This window comes from Cynoglossus semilaevis, chromosome 16 (genome assembly GCF_000523025.1).
Source record: "Cynoglossus semilaevis isolate Cse_v1.0 chromosome 16, Cse_v1.0, whole genome shotgun sequence".
NCBI lineage: Eukaryota > Metazoa > Chordata > Actinopteri > Pleuronectiformes > Cynoglossidae > Cynoglossus > Cynoglossus semilaevis.
The window spans coordinates 850,057-870,703 of record NC_024322.1 but is presented as its reverse complement, the minus strand read 5'-3'; the positions used below and the strand labels follow the sequence as shown (position 1 = coordinate 870,703).

Below are 20,647 nucleotides of genomic sequence, written 5' to 3'. Positions count from 1 at the left end.
ACTATTTGAGAAACACTGGATTGGAATATCCCTGATAAGTGGTTCGAGTGCAACCACAAACTCCATTCCATTCCATTTGCACAGCTGTTTGTCCCCTCTTAATTACCAGGGGTGTTAAATACCCAAGGTGTGTTCCCATGTAGAATTACTAATTCATTCGTATTTGCTGTCGTCTTCTTCCTCTTTGGCCCGGCCTCTCAGATTACTCACATCCTTAACGTGGCCTTCAGGGTGGAGAACGTTTTCCCGGACCTTTTCGTTTATAAGACGGTCAGTATTCTGGACCAACCGGATGTCGATCTGCCGCCTCACTTGCAAGACTGCTGTGACTTCATCCAGAAAGCTCATGCTGAGGTAACTGACACGAACTGACATCTTCACCTCCCGCTCCTCTTCTCCAATGCTCTCCTCCTCTTTTCCTTTCCTCTTTTTTCCCTTATCTCCGTCCATACCAACGTGCTTTACCTTTAGCTCCTCACCTCTCTCACGTCCTCCCATTCCTCTCCATTTCTTTCTCCCCCTTGTTCTCCTCTTATCTCCTCCTACGCTTCTTGCTTTTACTCCTGTTGATAGATAGACAGACAGACAGACAGACAGATAGACAGACAGACAGATAGAAAGACAGACAGATGGACAAATGGACAGATAGATAGACAGACAGACAGACAGACAGACAGGCAGACAGATAGACAGACAGACAGATAGATAGATAGATAGACAGACAGACAGACAGACAGACAGATAGATAGATAGATAGACAGACAGATAGACAGACAGACAGATAGATAGACAGACAGATGGACAAATGGACAGATAGATAGATAGATAGATAGACAGACAGACAGAGACAGACAGACAGACAGACAGACAGACAGGCAGACAGATAGACAGACAGACAGATAGATAGACGGACAGATGGACAAATGGACAGATAGATAGACAGACAGACAGACAGACAGATAGATAGATAGACAGACAGACAGACAGACAGATAGACAGATAGATGGGGTGGACAGACTGGTGGATGGATGGATGGATGGATAAATAAATGATGGATGGATGGATAGACAGATTGCTACTAAATTCCCTTTGTTGTTTTATTTTTTTGCTTACTTTATTCCATTTCTTCTTGTCCTTACCCTTTCTTTTCATTCTCCCTTCCTTTTCCACTTTCTCCCTCCGACTCAAGATTCCTCACTCAGCCTTCTCCGTTTGCCTCGCTCTCACCTATTTCTCTCACCAATCATCTCTCCTCATCTCTTTTCTCCGCTTGCCCCGTTTCCCTTTCATTTGCTCCCCCCCTCCTATCCTCTTTCCTCACCAACTGTCCTCCTGTCGTCTCATCCCCGCGTCCTCGCTACTTCTTTCGTCTCGTCTCGTCTCGTCTCCTCCACCCGTCTCCTCTTCTTCCCTACCTTCATCTATGCTCTTCTTCCTCCTCTCCCCCCTCGGGTCCTCTCCCCCCTCTTTTGTCCTCTTCTTTGCTCTCCCCTCTCTTATTCTCTCTTGTGTTTTCAATGATTCATGTGTAGTTTTGTTCATGTTTTATTAAACTGAGCTCAGATCAGATCTCAGTGTCATACAAGCTGTTACCAGCAGCAGCAGCAGCAGCAGCAGAGCCCGCTGCTCACCTCAACATGACACCGACACACACACACACACACATCAGTCTACAGTTACAGGAATGTGTGTGTGTCTTCAATCAAATATGCAATTTTTGCCAATTAAAAAAAAATAGGGACCAAACTTTGTTACTGTTCGTGATATAATAACATTTCTTTGCAGCTTCGATTCAGTTTTACTCGCTGAAGTAAAAATATTAAATATATAAGTTACTGTTACTGTAGACTCGAGCTGACAGGTGTGCACGTTAAATTCCTGACTCATTTTACTTTAGTTTTTTATGCCTTATTTGAACGTTATTAATCCCTTGGGGAGTTTCTTTGGGAAATGTATAGGCTCCAATAGCAGTGGATGGATGTTATAGATTGTTAATGTTATCCTGTGCGTTGTTAATATAAGATTTCTATGCATTTCACTACCATATACCACATTATGTTACATTATTATTACAATATATACATATATGAATATGTGTATATATATATGTATATATATGTATGTGTGTAAATACATATATACAGTACATATAGGTTTATATATATGCATATATATATACCCATAATTATATTAAGTATAAATATATGAACTGTTAGATAGCTATAGATATATCCATATCTCAGTTTTAGCAGTATATAATGGCATATAACTATATAATAGTGTATTACGGTGTATTATAGCCAAATGTTATACTGCGATGTTACAATATATAATATTAGATAGATAAATAGACAAATATGTAAAGTAGATACTGTAGATAGGTATATGCATTAGATAGATTTATGTATATATATATATTAACAGGCATAGTATGAGTAGTGTGCGTATAGATGTACATGTATGTATACATATATACCTAAACAAAAAAACCTAAACACATATACTGTATATCCACACATGTATGCACACATGTATGTAAGTATACTGTATACGATTTCTATGCATATCACTACCGTATACCACATTATGTTACATCATTATTACAATATATACATATATGTATGTAAATATGTATAAATACATATATACACTACATATATGTTTATATATATATATATATATGCATATATATACCCATAATTATATTAAGTATAAATATGTAAACTGTTAGCTATAGATATATCCATATCTCAGTTTTAGCCAAATATTATACCAGGATGTTACTATATATATAATATTAGATAGATTAAATAGACAAATATGTAAAGTAGATACTGTAGATAGGTATATGCTTTAGATAGATTTATGTATATATATTAACAGGCATAGTCTGAGTAGTGTGCGTATAGATGTACATGTATGTATACATATATACCTAAACAAAAAAACCTAAACACATATATATGCACACATGTATGTAAGTATACTGTATATAGTATACTGTTCGCCCTCTTCCCACCCAGTTAAACAGTTTAATTGCCCGGTGGACAAAGGAGTTTTTAAGTCTTTTTTTTTTAGTTCTGCTCTTCGGTAGGAGGAGCCTGTCACTGGACAGGCTTCTCTGATTACTGATGACAGTGTGCAGATGAAGAGTGGCATTGTCCGTGATGGCGAGCAGTGTGTTCTCTTCTCTGCCACTGTCACCAGAGGGTCCAGGTTGATGCCCACCACAGAGCTAGACCTCCTGATCAGCTTCTCCAGTCTGTGTGAGTCCTTCTTTGAAGCGCTGCTCCCCAAGCACACCACCAAGTACAGACAAAGAAAACGCCCCCATGACCTGGGCGCAGCCCTTTGTTTGTTTGTATGTGCAGTAAACGCAGAGGAAAATGACAACTGGGTCACAGGTGGTGGTGTTAACCTTCCAACTGCAGGAAAACACGAGGTGACACATGAGACTTTAATTAGGACCCGACAACATGAACGACAAGTCACTTAGTTTATTGCCACATCAAATGACACTGGCCCGTCTTCTAAATCCTTCTATAATTAATCAGATCTTCTCAGACCTGGACGTATGACATGAGGACAATAATAATAAAAAAAAAAACCTGTCACAAATGTTCAAGTGACTTGTCTCAGAAAAACGCATTCCTGGTGTGGTACTGGTATGATGTTCAAGTGACTTGTCTCAGAAAAACACATTCCTGTTGGTCTGTAGAACCTTCTAGTGTTTATACAATGTCATTGCAACTATTGTTCTGACTCACTCGTGAGGTTCTATATCTTCTATATCTATATCCTAAGTATATGCTTAGATATATATGTATATATACGTAGATACAGTAGGTACTGTATGAGTGGTGCTTTGGCCCAGAGGCAATGTCTCTATCATTGGTTTGGTACTGTATGTATATATGTATGTATGTATGTATGTATGTATGTATGTATGTATGCATGTATGTATGTATGTATGTATGTATGCATGTATGTATGTATGTATGTATGTATGTATGTATCTATCTATCTATCTATCTATCTATCTTTCTATCTATCTATCTATCTATCTATCTATCGATATATCAGTGAGTACAGCACTACTGTCAGCATTAATCACAACCAAGGAAAATATAAAGAATTTAGATGGTGATGTTTATATTATATATATTATATATTGATAAAATTATAATGGTAAAATGATCAAAATCAAATTGATGTTCCTGGCATTCAATACATTTTGCTGTTTTTTTCTTCTTCTTCAGAACGGTGTAGTGCTGGTCCACTGTAACACCGGCGTGTCCAGAGCGCCCTCTGTGGTCATCGGATACCTGATGTCGTGCTATGGACAGCCCTTCGAAGAAGCTCTTTCATTGGTGAAATCAGCTCGACCTGCTGCCTCTCCGAACCCCGGTTTCCTGGAACAGCTAAAAAACTACAAAGTGCAGGCGATAAATGGGCCAAAGCCTTGAGAATATTAGAAACAATCAAACAAAAAAAAAACCAAAACAACAAACAAACAAACAAACCAACAGATGATTAGTAATAGTAACTAATAGTGAATTAGTAGATTGTATTTTAGTAAACTTTTGAAAGCGTTTGATGAAGAAAGTCTATATTTCCAGTGGGAACACCATAATTGGCGCCTCCTAGGGGCAGTCTGATGCATAACATTCATATACATACTTTACTACTTTTATATATATATATATATACATATATATATCCTAAGTTTTTGTTTTATTGTGATTCTGTCCTGTTTTGTTCATTTGATTTATTCAATATGTTCTACTTTTAGTTTATCATAAATATACTTAGCTATGTAGATATTTTTTCCAAAACATACAAATCAATAAATAATAAAATAATTAAAGGTGGAAACAACAACTTCACTTCATTTATCCCCCCGCCCCCAGTTTTACTTTCCCCTTTGACACAAAAATCTATGACAAAGACAACTCCCAGTTTTCTTTACTTACTGTAGGACATATTTTTGGAAAAGTGGCTACTGTGTATTTAACAAACAAAAATACTTATCTAAAAAAAAAACTCTATAAAGAAAGTGCTGAACAGAATGATTTAAAGGGTTGCGCAGATATTTTTAGCTTTTAAAAATGAATTGTAAAAGGACAAAATGAATTGTAACTGGAACATCGCAGGTAAAAAAAAATAGAATGTATTTCTCTCTTAATTGTTGTAACTTACAGTTTAACCACAAGATGTCTCTCGTTTACACTTTACACTCAGAGGCAGGCGAGCATGCGCCAGAGTCAGATTATCATAATGTTTGATAGCAGAAGAAAAATGTTTGTCCAACAGGTCGAACGAAATAAGCTTCAGACGTTCGACGTTTCCTTCGACTTCCCGCCCCAGCTCCTCCTATTCCACCTCGGACCATGGGCTCCTTTTGCTCAGCTTTGGACCGAAAGACGGCAGTGGTGACTTTGACACCACGTGAAGAGACTCTGCTTAAGACAGTCACAGGTCAGAGAGAATATTTGGTCTGTAGTATTCTTGTTTTAGTTTCGGACTCGTGTTTTCTGTACTTAATTATGTTCGTGTATTATCGTGTATTATTGTTAATTGTATCCCTTCTGGTTTAGTTTTTTTTTTTTTTCGTTTCTTTTTTTTCGAAGTTTATTTCTTGTCACTATCCGGTTGTTTAGGTTTCTTTAGTTTTATCAAGTCTGAAATTAGCTCTACATCATTTCCGGCCTGGTGTCCTTTGGTCTAATAACGAAAAAAAAAGTCACTTTTTATGTTAGTGTCTACGTTCGTGACTTTCTTTGGTTTCTTCTTGCTTAGTTTGGTTGGTTAGCTAGTTAGCTTTTATGTTAATGTGACTATTAGGTAAAACATTTTTCTCCGTATTATCATATACATATTATACAATATTATTCTATATTAATTATTAATATTAATTTTAAGTTATAATTTTAAGTTTTAAGTTTTTTTTTTAATTAATCGAAAATTAAAAAAAACGGACTTGTGTTTACGAGACGAAATTGTGACCTAGTTCATCACGAACCAATGGGACTCTCAGCTCTACCTGGTTCATCCTCATGTTTTTCTGAAAAGCTGTTGGAAAACAAAGGCTTGAATTCATTACTGTTATCCTACACGTACACACTCTACCAGTGGCGTCCACGTGGTCGACTTTAATTGTTGCTTAAGTGTTTGTACTGATTATGAAGAACCTATTAACTGTTAATCAGCCATTTTGTTTCTGTTGCCACAAGAGCTTGGTTTTAAACCACAAGTGGTTCTGGTAGGTTTTCTGTTCCTGCCTGCTGTCTGGACTCTACTGGGTTGCTTTTGAACTTCATAGGTCACATTTCAGCTTTTTATGTCTAAACCATTGATAACACTATTTCAAGTGTAAAGCATCCTAGCGGAGACCGCCACGTTTATGTGACTTAGTTTTCACACATTCTAAACGAGGGGCGTCGTACTCCTTCTGGTTCAGGGGTCGCATAAGACCTAATTAGATGTCAAGTGGGCGGGACCAGTGCAATCATAACATAATTAGCTCTAAATGACAATAACAATGTTTTCCCCCCCTTTTGTTTTCATGCACAGAAGTACAAATATATCAGATAAATCTATTTATTTAATGAAATATGATTTAAAAAAAAACATTTCTTGACCAGTGTTTGTGTATTTTTTTTTAATTTTCTAAATATACCAAGCGGGCCAGATTGAAACGCCAAATGGGCCGGTTTTGGCCCACGGGCCGTATGTTTGCCACCCCAACTCTAAACAAAGGTTTTAATATACTTCTCTTTTTGGATTTTTTGAAATCCACAAGTCAATTGCAGAGACGAGTTCAATTCATTTAACTAATTAAAACATCTTCGGGAAAACCTTGTGCAAATACATGTGCAATGTATTCCAGCTGTGTTACATTTGTACTATACTTCTTAATTACTGCAGCTTGCGCACAATCATTATCTCCTCTCTTTAATTACTGCCACCATAGGGCAGTGTTGGCTTAATGGTTAAGGAGAAGAAGACTTGGCTCCTAGTTCCAAGGCCACCAGCTGCAAGTTACCACTGAGGTGCCCTGAGCATGGCCCCTCGCCCCCCCCCCCCCCCCCACACACTTGCTCCCCGGGCAATTTTAAGTTTTAAGTTTTTTTTTTAATTAATCGAAAATTAAAAAAAACGGACTTGTGTTTACGAGACGAAATTGTGACCTAGTTCATCACGAACCAATGGGACTCTCAGCTCTACCTGGTTCATCCTCATGTTTTTCTGAAAAGCTGTTGGAAAACAAAGGCTTGAATTCATTACTGTTATCCTACACGTACACACTCTACCAGTGGCGTCCACGTGGTCGACTTTAATTGTTGCTTAAGTGTTTGTACTGATTATGAAGAACCTATTAACTGTTAATCAGCCATTTTGTTTCTGTTGCCACAAGAGCTTGGTTTTAAACCACAAGTGGTTCTGGTAGGTTTTCTGTTCCTGCCTGCTGTCTGGACTCTACTGGGTTGCTTTTGAACTTCATAGGTCACATTTCAGCTTTTTATGTCTAAACCATTGATAACACTATTTCAAGTGTAAAGCATCCTAGCGGAGACCGCCACGTTTATGTGACTTAGTTTTCACACATTCTAAACGAGGGGCGTCGTACTCCTTCTGGTTCAGGGGTCGCATAAGACCTAATTAGATGTCAAGTGGGCGGGACCAGTGCAATCATAACATAATTAGCTCTAAATGACAATAACAATGTTTTCCCCCCCTTTTGTTTTCATGCACAGAAGTACAAATATATCAGATAAATCTATTTATTTAATGAAATATGATTTAAAAAAAAACATTTCTTGACCAGTGTTTGTGTATTTTTTTTTAATTTTCTAAATATACCAAGCGGGCCAGATTGAAACGCCAAATGGGCCGGTTTTGGCCCACGGGCCGTATGTTTGCCACCCCAACTCTAAACAAAGGTTTTAATATACTTCTCTTTTTGGATTTTTTGAAATCCACAAGTCAATTGCAGAGACGAGTTCAATTCATTTAACTAATTAAAACATCTTCGGGAAAACCTTGTGCAAATACATGTGCAATGTATTCCAGCTGTGTTACATTTGTACTATACTTCTTAATTACTGCAGCTTGCGCACAATCATTATCTCCTCTCTTTAATTACTGCCACCATAGGGCAGTGTTGGCTTAATGGTTAAGGAGAAGAAGACTTGGCTCCTAGTTCCAAGGCCACCAGCTGCAAGTTACCACTGAGGTGCCCTGAGCATGGCCCCTCGCCTCCCCCCCCCCACACACTTGCTCCCCGGGCAGCTTAAATCTGCCCACTGTTCACTTTGATGATGGGTTAAAAGCAGAGGTCACATTTGGTTGTGCGTGCGGTGGTGTGCTGTGTCACGATGACAAATAATTCACTTTCATCTGCTGTTTAATTTGCTTCTGCGATCCTTTATTTTTTTCATTTACCTGTGTGCCATAAAAACAATATTCACAATACTGTCTGAATAGAATGGAAAATGTAGAATCAGCGCTTCTTTAGACCGAGGGTCCCTAATCTTTTTTGCACCAACGACCGGTCGGTCGGTATCAGCCGTTACGGTGGACCAGTAATACTGCGCCATAGTTGTTTAAAAATTTCAAATTTAAAAAATAAAACAGCTTTTAGACTTTATTCTGTTAGTATCAGAGTATATATTAATAATATTGTCAGATTATGGTTTAATGAAAAATTAAAGGGATATGACTGGATTATTGAAATGAAGTACATTAGTAAAATTGAAGTACATTTTTTTCCACCGTGTCCCACTGCGACCTGGTACCAAATGACCTACGGACCAGCACCAGTCCCCGAACCGGGGGTTGGGGTCTCCTGGTCTAGACTGTTTTATAAAAGTGTCCATTAGCTTTGTGATTCAATTTAACAGAAGAACTCTGGCAGTTTGAATCATACGTTGTTCTAATTCTCATAGAAAGTTAAGTTTCCTTCCTTTGGTTACATTCCTCGAACGTGTCTTCTTCTTCTTCTGTCTCTGTTCACTAGGTGACTCGTTACAGCCAATTCATGCAGCGATGTGGCCTCAGCAACCAGTCAGATGCAGGTGCAGAAGTGGGAGACATGGCTGTGGACCCAAAGCCAAACTATGGTAACTGATCTTCTAATGTTTTTTTTTTTTTCTTACGCTGAATGTTGTCTTTGTACCCCTTTTTCACATCTAAACATATTAACAATTAATGAGCTAGTTTAGGGCGTGACAAAAAAAAACGTAGATGCATTTAAAAAAAGAAAATTAAAAATGAAAATGAAATGTATTAATTCATGCTCTAAAAACTCTGGAGGTTTTGTAAAGGGTTATTTAAAAAAAGAAAATTAAAAATGAAAATTAAATGTATTAATTCATGCTGTAAAAACTGTGAAGGTTCATAAAGGGTTAATATATACGTAAATAACATAATAACTATCTTGCGGATTTTCCCTTTTCGTGATGGGTCTTGGAATGCAACCACTGCGATAGGACCACTATATATGACGATTTATTATTTATATTATTTAGGCCCTAAAGAAATAAACTAACACCAAGCCTCCATTACTAAGTTTTAATAACTTTTTTTTTTCACACTTAAAATAATTTCTTCTATTTTAACAAGACCATAACAGAAGCTAGATTATTTCACGGTTAATTTCTCATGTACGAGGGAAGTAATAACGCATGCAACCTGTAGGAGGCAGTAGCACTATCAACAGCAGGAGCAGCAGGAGGAGCAGCAGCTGACACGGATCCTCTGCTTCTGCCACTTGACTGGAGTCATTTGTGTGACTCTCATTTTCAGGACCAATTACATCATCATTGTCCAAAACACACACACACACACAGATGCGGGGAAAGAGCGAGTGAGGACACCTCGCTGCCTGTTTCCATCCAACCGACGCGTAAAGTTGTGTATTAGAGGGGAGAAGGAGAAGGAGGAGGAGGAGGAGGAGGAGGAGGAGGCACCAGCTTCTGTCAGCTGCAGGATTCCATCACTCTTAGCAACCGTTGTCGAGTTACTAGGGAAACACTGTGCGATGTTCTGCGCTTTTCCTTTGTCCTTCGCTCTCCTGCCTCCCTCTCTCTCTAGCTCTCTCTCGCTCCATCCCGTCTTCTCTGCTGGTCGACTTCCTGCGTATGTTGCCACGGCGATGCTCTGGGACAGTCAGCCGGATGTGTTGTGCCACTGCAGTGTTGGAGCGCCCAGCTAAGCTGAAGGACCTTGTCAGCTCTTTAGTTAGTAGTTTTTTTTTTCTTGGACTCTGGCTCGTCTTCTGCACCTTCAACTTTTCGAGCTTGTGGCCTCTAACCTCGCTCCCAGCAACTACACCAGAGGGTATAGTCCCGAAATTGGAAGGGGCCAACGGCGTCGGCGACCTCACCACGGGAAGTTGGATGAAGTTTTATCGACGGCTGTGATTGCCTTTTGGTCGATGTTGGCGGGGGAAAGCGCCGGACGAGCGTCGCTTTCGTGAGGTCAAATCCAACAACACTGACATCCTGCCACCTCCTGTCCCCGCGTTTCTCACCGACGCCACCATGAACGAGGAGGCAGAGGAGTCAACGCAGCTCGACAAGGAGCAGCCGGAGAAGGAGGATGAGGAGAAAGTGCAGAACCTACAGCAACAGGTGGACAATCAAGCTGGAGAGGGGACACAGGACACGCAGGTCGAACAGAACATTGAGGAGGAGGAGGAGGAGGAGACTGAGGCGATTCCGCCGGGGGACGATGTGCAAGCTGACGGAAAAGTAGATGAGGAGAAGGAGGAGGTGCAACTGTGTGAGCGGGAGGATTCTGAGGAGGTAGTTGAGATGCAACAAAGTTCGTGCCAGTGTCAATTTCTTCTATTTTAACAAGACCATAACAGAAGCTAGATTATTTCACGGTTAATTTCTCATGTACGAGGGAAGTAATAACGCATGCAACCTGTAGGAGGCAGTAGCACTATCAACAGCAGGAGCAGCAGGAGGAGCAGCAGCTGACACGGATCCTCTGCTTCTGCCACTTGACTGGAGTCATTTGTGTGACTCTCATTTTCAGGACCAATTACATCATCATTGTCCAAAACACACACACACACACAGATGCGGGGAAAGAGCGAGTGAGGACACCTCGCTGCCTGTTTCCATCCAACCGACGCGTAAAGTTGTGTATTAGAGGGGAGAAGGAGAAGGAGGAGGAGGAGGAGGAGGAGGAGGAGGAGGAGGAGGAGGAGGAGGAGGAGGAGGAGGAGGAGGAGGAGGAGGAGGAGGAGGAGGAGGAGGAGGAGGAGGAGGAGGAGGAGGAGGAGGAGGAGGAGGAGGAGGAGGAGGCACCAGCTTCTGTCAGCTGCAGGATTCCATCACTCTTAGCAACCGTTGTCGAGTTACTAGGGAAACACTGTGCGATGTTCTGCGCTTTTCCTTTGTCCTTCGCTCTCCTGCCTCCCTCTCTCTCTAGCTCTCTCTCGCTCCATCCCGTCTTCTCTGCTGGTCGACTTCCTGCGTATGTTGCCACGGCGATGCTCTGGGACAGTCAGCCGGATGTGTTGTGCCACTGCAGTGTTGGGGCGCCCAGCTAAGCTGAAGGACCTTGTCAGCTCTTTAGTTAGTAGTTTTTTTTTTCTTGGACTCTGGCTCGTCTTCTGCACCTTCAACTTTTCGTGCTTGTGGCCTCTAACCTCGCTCCCAGCAACTACACCAGAGGGTATAGTCCCGAAATTGGAAGGGGCCAACGGCGTCGGCGACCTCACCACGGGAAGTTGGATGAAGTTTTATCGACGGCTGTGATTGCCTTTTGGTCGATGTTGGCGGGGGGAAGCGCCGGACGAGCGGCGCTTTCGTGAGGTCAAATCCAACAACACTGACATCCTGCCACCTCCTGTCCCCGCGTTTCTCACCGACGCCACCATGAACGAGGAGGCAGAGGAGTCAACGCAGCTCGACAAGGAGCAGCCGGAGAAGGAGGATGAGGAGAAAGTGCAGAACCTGCAGCAACAGGTGGACAATCAAGCTGGAGAGGGGACACAGGACACGCAGGTCGAACAGAACATTGAGGAGGAGGAGGAGGAGGAGACTGAGGCGATTCCGCCGGGGGACGATGTGCAAGCTGACGGAAAAGTAGATGAGGAGAAGGAGGAGGTGCAACTGTGTGAGCGGGAGGATTCTGAGGAGGTAGTTGAGATGCAACAAAGTTCGTGCCAGTGTCAACGACTTGACAGCGAGGATGAAGAGAAGAAGGTGCAAGAAGGTGTGCACAAAAAGACGACAGAAGGGCAGAGTGAGGAGCAGCAGCAACAGTTACGGGGAGCGGAGGGTAGACGGCACGGGCAAGCTGAGGATGAAGAGGAGCAGCAGCAGCTGCAAGGGAAGGGTAGGGAGGAGAGACAGGAGCAACAGCGGCAACAAATTGAGGAGCAGCAACAGCTGCAACCACCTCATAGCGAAAGGGAACGCCAGCAGAGTGAGGAGCACCGGGAACAGCAGCTAAGTCCGGACGAGAAGCACCAGCAAACGGTGCAGGGGCAGCATCAGCAGGAGCATCAGGAGCATCAGCAGCAGCCTCAGGAAGAGGAGCAGCAGCAGGTGGCGCAGGAGTTGGTGTCTCCTTTAGAACAGAACCATAATCACCACGTCCTGATTCGACTTAGAGAAATGTGAGTAAACACAGAATCAGCTGTTTGATGACATCATAACCGTGATATTGATGGCGATCAATGACCAGATCACCCAAAATGTGTCTGGGGAAAAAAAAAAAAAAAAAAAAAAATCAAAGGGTTTAATTTGATGGCAAAGGTGACATCGAAAACATCACTGTCCTCATCATCATCATCATCATCGTCAACATCATCGATGTCCTCCGTTACCGACAAAGGTCAACAAAAGTCAGTGGGCATGCACTAAACATGACAGTGAACGAATCATGTGTTTGTGTGTTTAAAAAAAAAAACAACAACACAGGTTTTCACATAGTTGCCATGGTGATGGCAGAGCCTTGCAATGCAGTAGGGGGGGAACTGAGGAGGAGAAGGTGAAGGAGAGCTACAGATGAAGAAATGTGATGAACACATATGTTTATGTTGCCGACACCAGTTTACTTGGCATACGAACGTCTGTTGAAACGCGTTCAACTTCTGTGGTTAAACATCACGTTTGACGTCGGGGGGGGAAAATGTAGCCTTAACTTTTAGTCCACTTTTAGATTTGTCTCTATTGACAAAGCTAATGTTCCAAACAACCAAACAAACTGTACATCATAAAAGGGAATCTTTTTTGGTACAGTGGCCTCTAAGCATTTTTGTCTGCTGTAAAACTAAAAAAAAATCATACCAGAAATATGTAAGCATACGTAATTATAACTTTTAGTTGAGGAGACAAGGTGTCCAACCTGAAGTTCAAGCCTCCTCTGGATGGCGATGGGTGTTTAAGCTCCCTCAGTGTGTGCAAATAAAAAACACGTGGATTTGAGCAATGATAAAATAGTAGCGTCGTTGGAAATATTTTGTGTGTTGACCAGCGTATTTACATTTAAATTTGCATCTAAAAATCGTAATCTGATTAATTTTCACGTGACTAATTTAGACAGCAGAAAATAAAATATATGTATATATATAAAATATATATATACATATATACATATATATGTATAAATATATATACATATATATATATTTTACGAGAGCATTAAAACACTGAATCATTAACATTTCAAGGGAGATTCAGGTGTGAAAATCAAAAGTCAGGTGGAAAGGAGCGAAGTCTTTTACTATTGGCCGACCGATGTTATCGGCCGATATTTGTAGTATTATGTTATACCAGTTTTTCGTCCGATAATGAAAACCACAGAACCAAGGTGATGTGACCTAAAAATAGTTTTGGAGTGAAAGTGAATTATTGTCATCTCCGATATTGACAATAATTCACTTTTGACAATATCCGACATGCCGATATTGTCAAAACATTTTATTACGATTGTATTATCAACCGATACCGATAGGTACACACAAAATAAAACTTAAAGCTATTCCAGCATATCTGGCGAAACCCAGGTGTTGCGTTATCGGGTTTTCTAAATTGGAGGAAAATTGATAACAATTCTTAGCAATATTACATAATTATGCTAACATCGGTAATATCGGCCAACCGATATTATCGGCCTCCCTAGCTAGCACACAGTGAAATGTGCTGTCTGCCTTCAACCCAGACATCTGCATATATATCGGTGACGGTTGTGTGTTTTTATTAAGTGTTTGGACAATATCGGCAAAAAGTTGACATCGGACATCCCTGGTAAAAACTCTGGAGCCTAAACTTGAGTCACAGAAGACAAAGTTTACTTTATTGGCCTCTTTATTTAATACTTAGAGCAGCTTCATTTCTTTCTTGCTTGTTTTCTTGTCTCAAAATCGGGGATGTCAAACTAAGTTTCACAGTGGGCCAAAATTAAAGACTGGGATTAGGTCGCGGGCCAAACTCAATATTTACTGAAAAATGGACTGCAATTGCGCATATTTACGCTTCTCCTAAGATATGTAATGTGTATTACATCTATATGGAAACAAACTTTTAAGTTTTGCGTTAAATCTGAATTCTCTAGCCTTTTGAGTTTTTTTTTTTAATGCAAATCCTTTTCACAGGCCAACAAAAGAACATCCAAAAATGTTTGTGCTATAACATGGGAAAAACTTTTTCACTCAATTGTCCTAAAATTGAACGGGGGGCCGGGTCAGGAGCAGTTTGGTAGATGGAGTGTTCGAGTGTAAAATTCATGCATAAAGGCTAAAATGCTAACATGCTTTTATCATTTTCAACGCCATCTTTTGGGGGGAAAAAGCAGAATGATGATAATATAAATCAATTATATAATTTGGAAAAGTTTGGCGGCCCGATTCAAATGCTGAACGGGCCGCATGCAGCCCCCGGGCCTTAGTTTGCAGCATTACATAGCATACATCGCTAGCATACATCGCTTTTACTACAAATCCTGCCAGTATATATTGGCTATATATATGTGATCTCACGGGCCAAATATAATTACACCACGGGCCAGATTGGGCCCGTGACCCTGAGTTTGACATCATGTGCTCTAAATGGTTACTCTCATTTTCCCGAGAAAAATGACCCTAATGACGGTCACTGTTCCTGTCGGTCCGTACTATTACTGTCACAGTTAACAGCGCCTTCGTATGTTAATTCATCTCATCTCCATGTGTTTATACGCTTAAGTGTCCTAATCCTCTAACTCCGGAGCTAATTGTGATGTCACTCATTGTTTTTCCCTGTCAGGTGACATCATCAAAGCTGCGGTTACATATCTTTGAGATAATCACGATTAAAAAAAAAAAAAAAAAAAAAAAAAATGAACTCCTTGGAATCTCAGTTGAACAGACCGATCCACTGATGTTCAGCATCTTGCTGTAGTTGGTTCGTTGGTATCGAGGTGTCAGTGCCAGACAAGAGTCTCATTTTTTTTTCGCCAAATCGTTTGGAGATTAAAAAAAAACAAAACAAAAAAAAAACAAAAACCGTCAAGTGTACTCGTGTGTTTTCGGAAAAAATAGTTGATAAGGACGTCTTCGCGTCCGTGTTTGGCGTGAGCCAGAGATCAGGTGACTCAGTTTACACATGTTCCAATTAATTTCAACACAACAGGTTCTGATTTACTCTGAACCAAACATGACAAGCAGAAATGTGATCCGAAATTCCCCTGTGGAACACTTCACAAACATTTTAGGGCACCTCCAAAACCATTCTAGGTGAACATCGAGAAAGAGACTCAATATTTTGGTTTTATCTTTGCTTATTTTCTCCCTTTTATGTAATATCACAACAAAATTTAAACTTGAATTAAAGCTCTCTTCTCCAGGAAACCTCCAAAAAAAATTTTTGTTGATGTATTTTTGGCATTACTGTGCCTTTAACTGAAAACATCTTGAGTTGTTTCTATCCCAGAGAGACACATTTGATCCATATCATCACATTAACAAACAGTAAATGTCTGAAGTGTTTGTGGAAAAACAAAGTGTTTTTTTTTTTTTTTTTTGTTATCCTCTCTAGTTTCCATGGTAACAGGAGTTTTTCAACGCATCGAATTCTGTTGGGTGATAAAGAAGCAGTTTCTGCTCTTTTTATTACACTGTGGCCAATGTGCGCTAGCTGTTTAGTCAAGTGTGAAATGAGACATCAAACCCCAAAAAAAAAAAACTTAAGGGAAAAACAACAGGTTCTTGAAATGTATTTTTTTTTTCCTTTATGTCCTTTAAAGAGAACTCTTTTTGCGGCCTTTTCTTTAGCTCAACTTTCGACCAAAATCAACTGCAACCGCTCGACTTTAGTCCCTCAAAAGTTGGCCCTCTTTGTCTTAAGATTGGTTTGTCTTTTCTAACCTTTTGTTGAACAACTAGTTAGGCTTCAGGTGATGCGTTAAAGCGTTTAAAATATGGCTGAATTGAAACTTAACTGAATATAAATTCGATTTCAACTTGAACTTTTACTTAAGCCAAAAACCTATTTTTCTTCCTCTCTCACAAAGACCAAAAAAAAAAAACGCCGCGTTCTTAGAACAACAGCTTCACAGACCAACGTGTGTGTTTATTAGCCTGTACATTGCAGATGGTTTATCATCACACCATTTCCCCTCTAACGGCCGCTTTGCTCTACCTTCAGGCCGATCGTAGGCGTTTCAGGCAGAGCTAACTTCTAAAAAAGCTTCTGATGCCCCCTGTGGAGCTGCAGCAATAACACAACGAGCTCATTTTATGCTTCGCACACATTCACTTACTGCGGAGAAAAAGACAAAGACAATCGGATTGGTCTACACCAATCGCCTCTGACATTTCCCCTATCACAGATGCTGCAGTGGCAGAATGTCTACAGCAGTCTCTCATAGTTTTTTTTTTTGTGTTGTTGTTCTCTTTGTAATTCTGTGCTGCTGCTGCCACTGCTGCTGCTGATCCTCCCACATTGGCCAATCAGCATGAAATGACAGGCTAACGCTTTCACAGCAGTGATTAGCTGCCATGAGGTTAAATCCCTGAGCTTTGATTGGTTCTCTTCAACAGATGAATTGTTCGTAGGCACTGCACCTTAAAAATGTGAGGCACATAGTTTTTGTTCTACTGATTTTTTATTTTTTTTTTAAAGCTAACTCTTTTATTCTTTTGACACATGAAACGCAGACCTTTTTTTTTCCGACTATTCAGTTTTATTCCATTTTGTAACTATTTCTAAGGCGGTGAGGTGCCAGAGGGGGGAGTGGGGGGGGGCTGTCGGGGGGCTTCCAATGGAATATAGCATGCGGGACATAAGTGGACCACTGCTGTAATGCTTGAATCGTAACAAGCCTCCAGTCACTAGGTGGCAGCAACTCATACAGTGCTTTGTAAAAAAAAATATATATATATATGTATATATGTGTGTTTTTCCATATGAAACCAGTAAATAACTTTTTGATTTTCTCTTTAGAAGATCATTGAATGGAGACAGAGGGATACTTAAAAAAGTGTGTCATATTTGTATGATGTTGATTCTTCCAATCAAGGATAAATGCAGGACATCCATCTTTTATTATCTTCTGCTTTTTTTCCTTTGTCAATGGTCCATAATTACAATTTAGTGTTTAAGCTAATTTGGACATTAAGTCTATTCCTAAATATGTAAATTGAACTACACCTTTAAATTTGGAGGCTTTCCCGAGTGGTCAATTAAAGGACAGGGCGTCTTTAATTGTGTATCCTGAGATAGCACCAAATACTTTTAGCAACTGTAGTAACTAAACAGGAATAGCTCTACTAAAAGGCGAGATGAACCGAATAGCGTCATCTGCATATAATAATATAAATTCACATTTTGCATGTTCAGTTGTTATTCCAGCTACTTCTACTAGGCTTTCATGCAGCTATCGTCAATGGCTCCACTGACTAACAGTGAAGACGAGGGGCAACCGTGACGACATCCTCTTTTAACTGTGATTGGCTACATTTTATTTGTTAATATTTCTGCTGGGTTTAAATACAGCAACTGATATCATGGACTGTTGCTGGGTTTAAATACAGCAACTGATATTATGGACTGTCTTTGTTATAGCTAGTTTAGCAAGTCATTTGCTTTGTTACAGTATATTCACTATATAAAACAAACTTCCCATATTTTACACTCTGTGGATATTTATAGTACATCCTGGTATTGTGATTGGTGGAGCTCCACCATAAGAGAGAGTGATTCACAGACTGTATGAGAAAATTGCTGTGCTGGTGATTGGTCAGTTTTGGTGATCTAATTCTGTTCTGCTTGTTTTTGTTTACAGGCAGAGATATAAAAGTACGTCCCAGAGGTAGGTCAAGTCAAGTGTAACCCACACTAAATGAATGAATGACAGAACATATAACATGCATAACATATGCCATACGGTATCTTAACTGTATATACATGTCACAACAAATTGTTTCACTTGCTCTGCCGTTCCAAATTCCATAAACTGAATCAGCGATTATAACTCACAGCAGCTGAATGTAACGCTTTCCCCCCAAAGTTCAAATGTGTAATTTTGCAACTTGGTGACATAAACGGACCTAAAAAGGAACGAGTAGCCCCCCCCCCGGTATATTTCAGATGTTTACATCCATCAGCAAAGAAAATGTTCAGACATGAGGAGCCCTCTGCTGCTGCTGCTGCTGCTGCTGCATCCTGGCGTCATCGCAGTAACCAAAACTGTCCTTTAAAATGGACAACAAAATCCCTTTCAGTTGCCATGGTAACGACTGGAGTTAGAATGGGAGGTAAGGAGGAGTCACTAATTTGCAGGCTGTAGGGATTTGAACACTTAATGCAGAAGACGGCTGTAGGGATTTGAACACTTAATGCATAAGACAGGTACATTTTTTTTTTTTTTTTTTTTTTTTTTTTTTTTTTTTTTTTTGTGACACTATATGAAGCACTGAAAACACTCAGAGCACCCCCTGCTGCTGAGATACATACGCATTATAAGTAGAAACATACAAGCAGGGACAGAGAGAAGCATGATTATCTCCGCTTCCTTACGTAGGCTGAAGTTGAGTTTTGTTTTTTTTTTTATGTCCAATTTTTATTTCTAATTTCCCTTGATTGATTTGAAAAACTTTATTTTCAACAACTAGGGGATGGCAAAAGGAGAACAATTAAATACTCTTCCACAAGGTGGCAGCAGACGGCCAAAAAAAGAGACCCAGAGCGATTGAAGATCTTAGTGTGTCTTTCTTCAATTCCTGTGAGAATATCAGCAAAGTGTTCAACTAAACAGGCTCAGGTTCTAACACTCAATTAGTCGATTGTTGAGAATTTATAGATAGATGGATAAACAGACAGACAGACAGACATATATATCATGTGTATTGTTATGATTTATTTATATGTATATACTATAGTATACCACATATAGCTACAACATTATAATTTGACAGCTATTATTACATTACACAATTCATGCATATGTATATAACAATAAAAATGTATATGTAAATATAACAAAATATATAAACAGTTGTATATATTATATATTTAATAAAATATATAGCAGATATAATTCATATATTTTGACATTTATTCAATGATTACGTTCTCTACTACATATATCTCATCATAAGCATTCTTGTATAATATACTACGACTAAAATCTAAGTTTTATATGTTACATATTGTATGTATTTCTTATATGGTTTCATTTATTTTTGTATATACAACGTGAACGTCTTTATGAATAAATATCCTACGGTTTTTTTTTTTCTTCTTCTCTCTTAACAACAGAACGTGTCACTGAATCAACACAAGAGACGTGAACACTTTCCACATCTACTTCTTTACTGCAAACACGATAAATATCACAGTTCGTTATTACCACCATCGCCGCGCTCCCAAAAATACATCTGCTCTAAATAGTCACATAGCAATTACATCATCTCAGATAACGGCGCCGTCCGCAAGGTTAAGCGTGGATTGATTGATTGATTGATGACATTCATCGTTAAATGTTTCTCTCTCTCTCTCTCTCTCTGTGTGTGCTCAGGATTAAGGGGGTCCTGGACCAGATGGACCGGGGTATTGTGGACCTGCAGGAACTGCGCAGGAACCTGGAGATAGCTGCCACCATGTTGGACGCCATCTACACTGATGAGACCAAGTAGGAATGAAGAGAGCCTAAAAGAGAGAATGTGTCTTTAAGAAGATACTGCCAGAATTTTCTGTTGGGTCATTTATTGGAATACGTTTTTTGCAAAGAGAGTGGAAATGGCTGTGGTAAACACCTATTTCCAAAAGAAAGAGGAACATAGGGCGACTTACAAGAGTGGAGGCAGGTCCACACAGATAGATTATATTCTATGTAGGAGAAGTAATCTGAGGGAGATTAGAGACAAACAACATTGGATGGCAAGATGACGATAGAGGTGAAAGGAAGGAAGTAAGGGCAGTTCTGGGCTAAAGACTCCAGCAATAGGCAGAAGACGGGAGGCGGAGCTGGAGGTGGCAGGGTTAAAGATGCTAAGATTCTCTTTAGGAGTGACAAGAATGGACAGGATCAGGAATGAGGTCATTAGAGGGACAACACAGACAGGAAGGTTTGGAGAAAAAAAGGCTAGAGAAGCCAGATTGAGATGGTTTGGACATGTGCAGAGGAGGGACAGTGGATACAT

At 40.0% G+C, this 20,647-nt stretch overlaps 2 protein-coding genes across 2 annotated transcripts in view; both read left to right on the top strand.

Moving 5' to 3' along the window:
* Positions 1-4,633, top strand: part of dusp19a (dual specificity phosphatase 19a) — a 6,572-nt gene extending 1,939 nt beyond the window's left edge. The window contains exons 3-4 of the mRNA XM_008327812.3: positions 202-354; positions 4,260-4,633. Of these exons, the coding sequence (XP_008326034.1) occupies positions 202-354; positions 4,260-4,466 (360 nt within the window). The 3' untranslated portion in view covers positions 4,467-4,633. The remainder of the gene's footprint in view (positions 1-201; positions 355-4,259) is intronic.
* Positions 4,634-10,544: 5,911 nt separating this feature from the next.
* The window catches only part of LOC103391549 (phosphodiesterase 1A, calmodulin-dependent), a 21,558-nt gene continuing 11,455 nt past the window's right edge, over positions 10,545-20,647 (top strand). Inside the window, 5 exon segments of the mRNA XM_025063703.1 lie at positions 10,545-10,808; positions 10,949-11,548; positions 11,781-12,640; positions 18,289-18,315; positions 20,023-20,167. Of these exon segments, the coding sequence (XP_024919471.1) occupies positions 10,545-10,808; positions 10,949-11,548; positions 11,781-12,640; positions 18,289-18,315; positions 20,023-20,167 (1,896 nt within the window).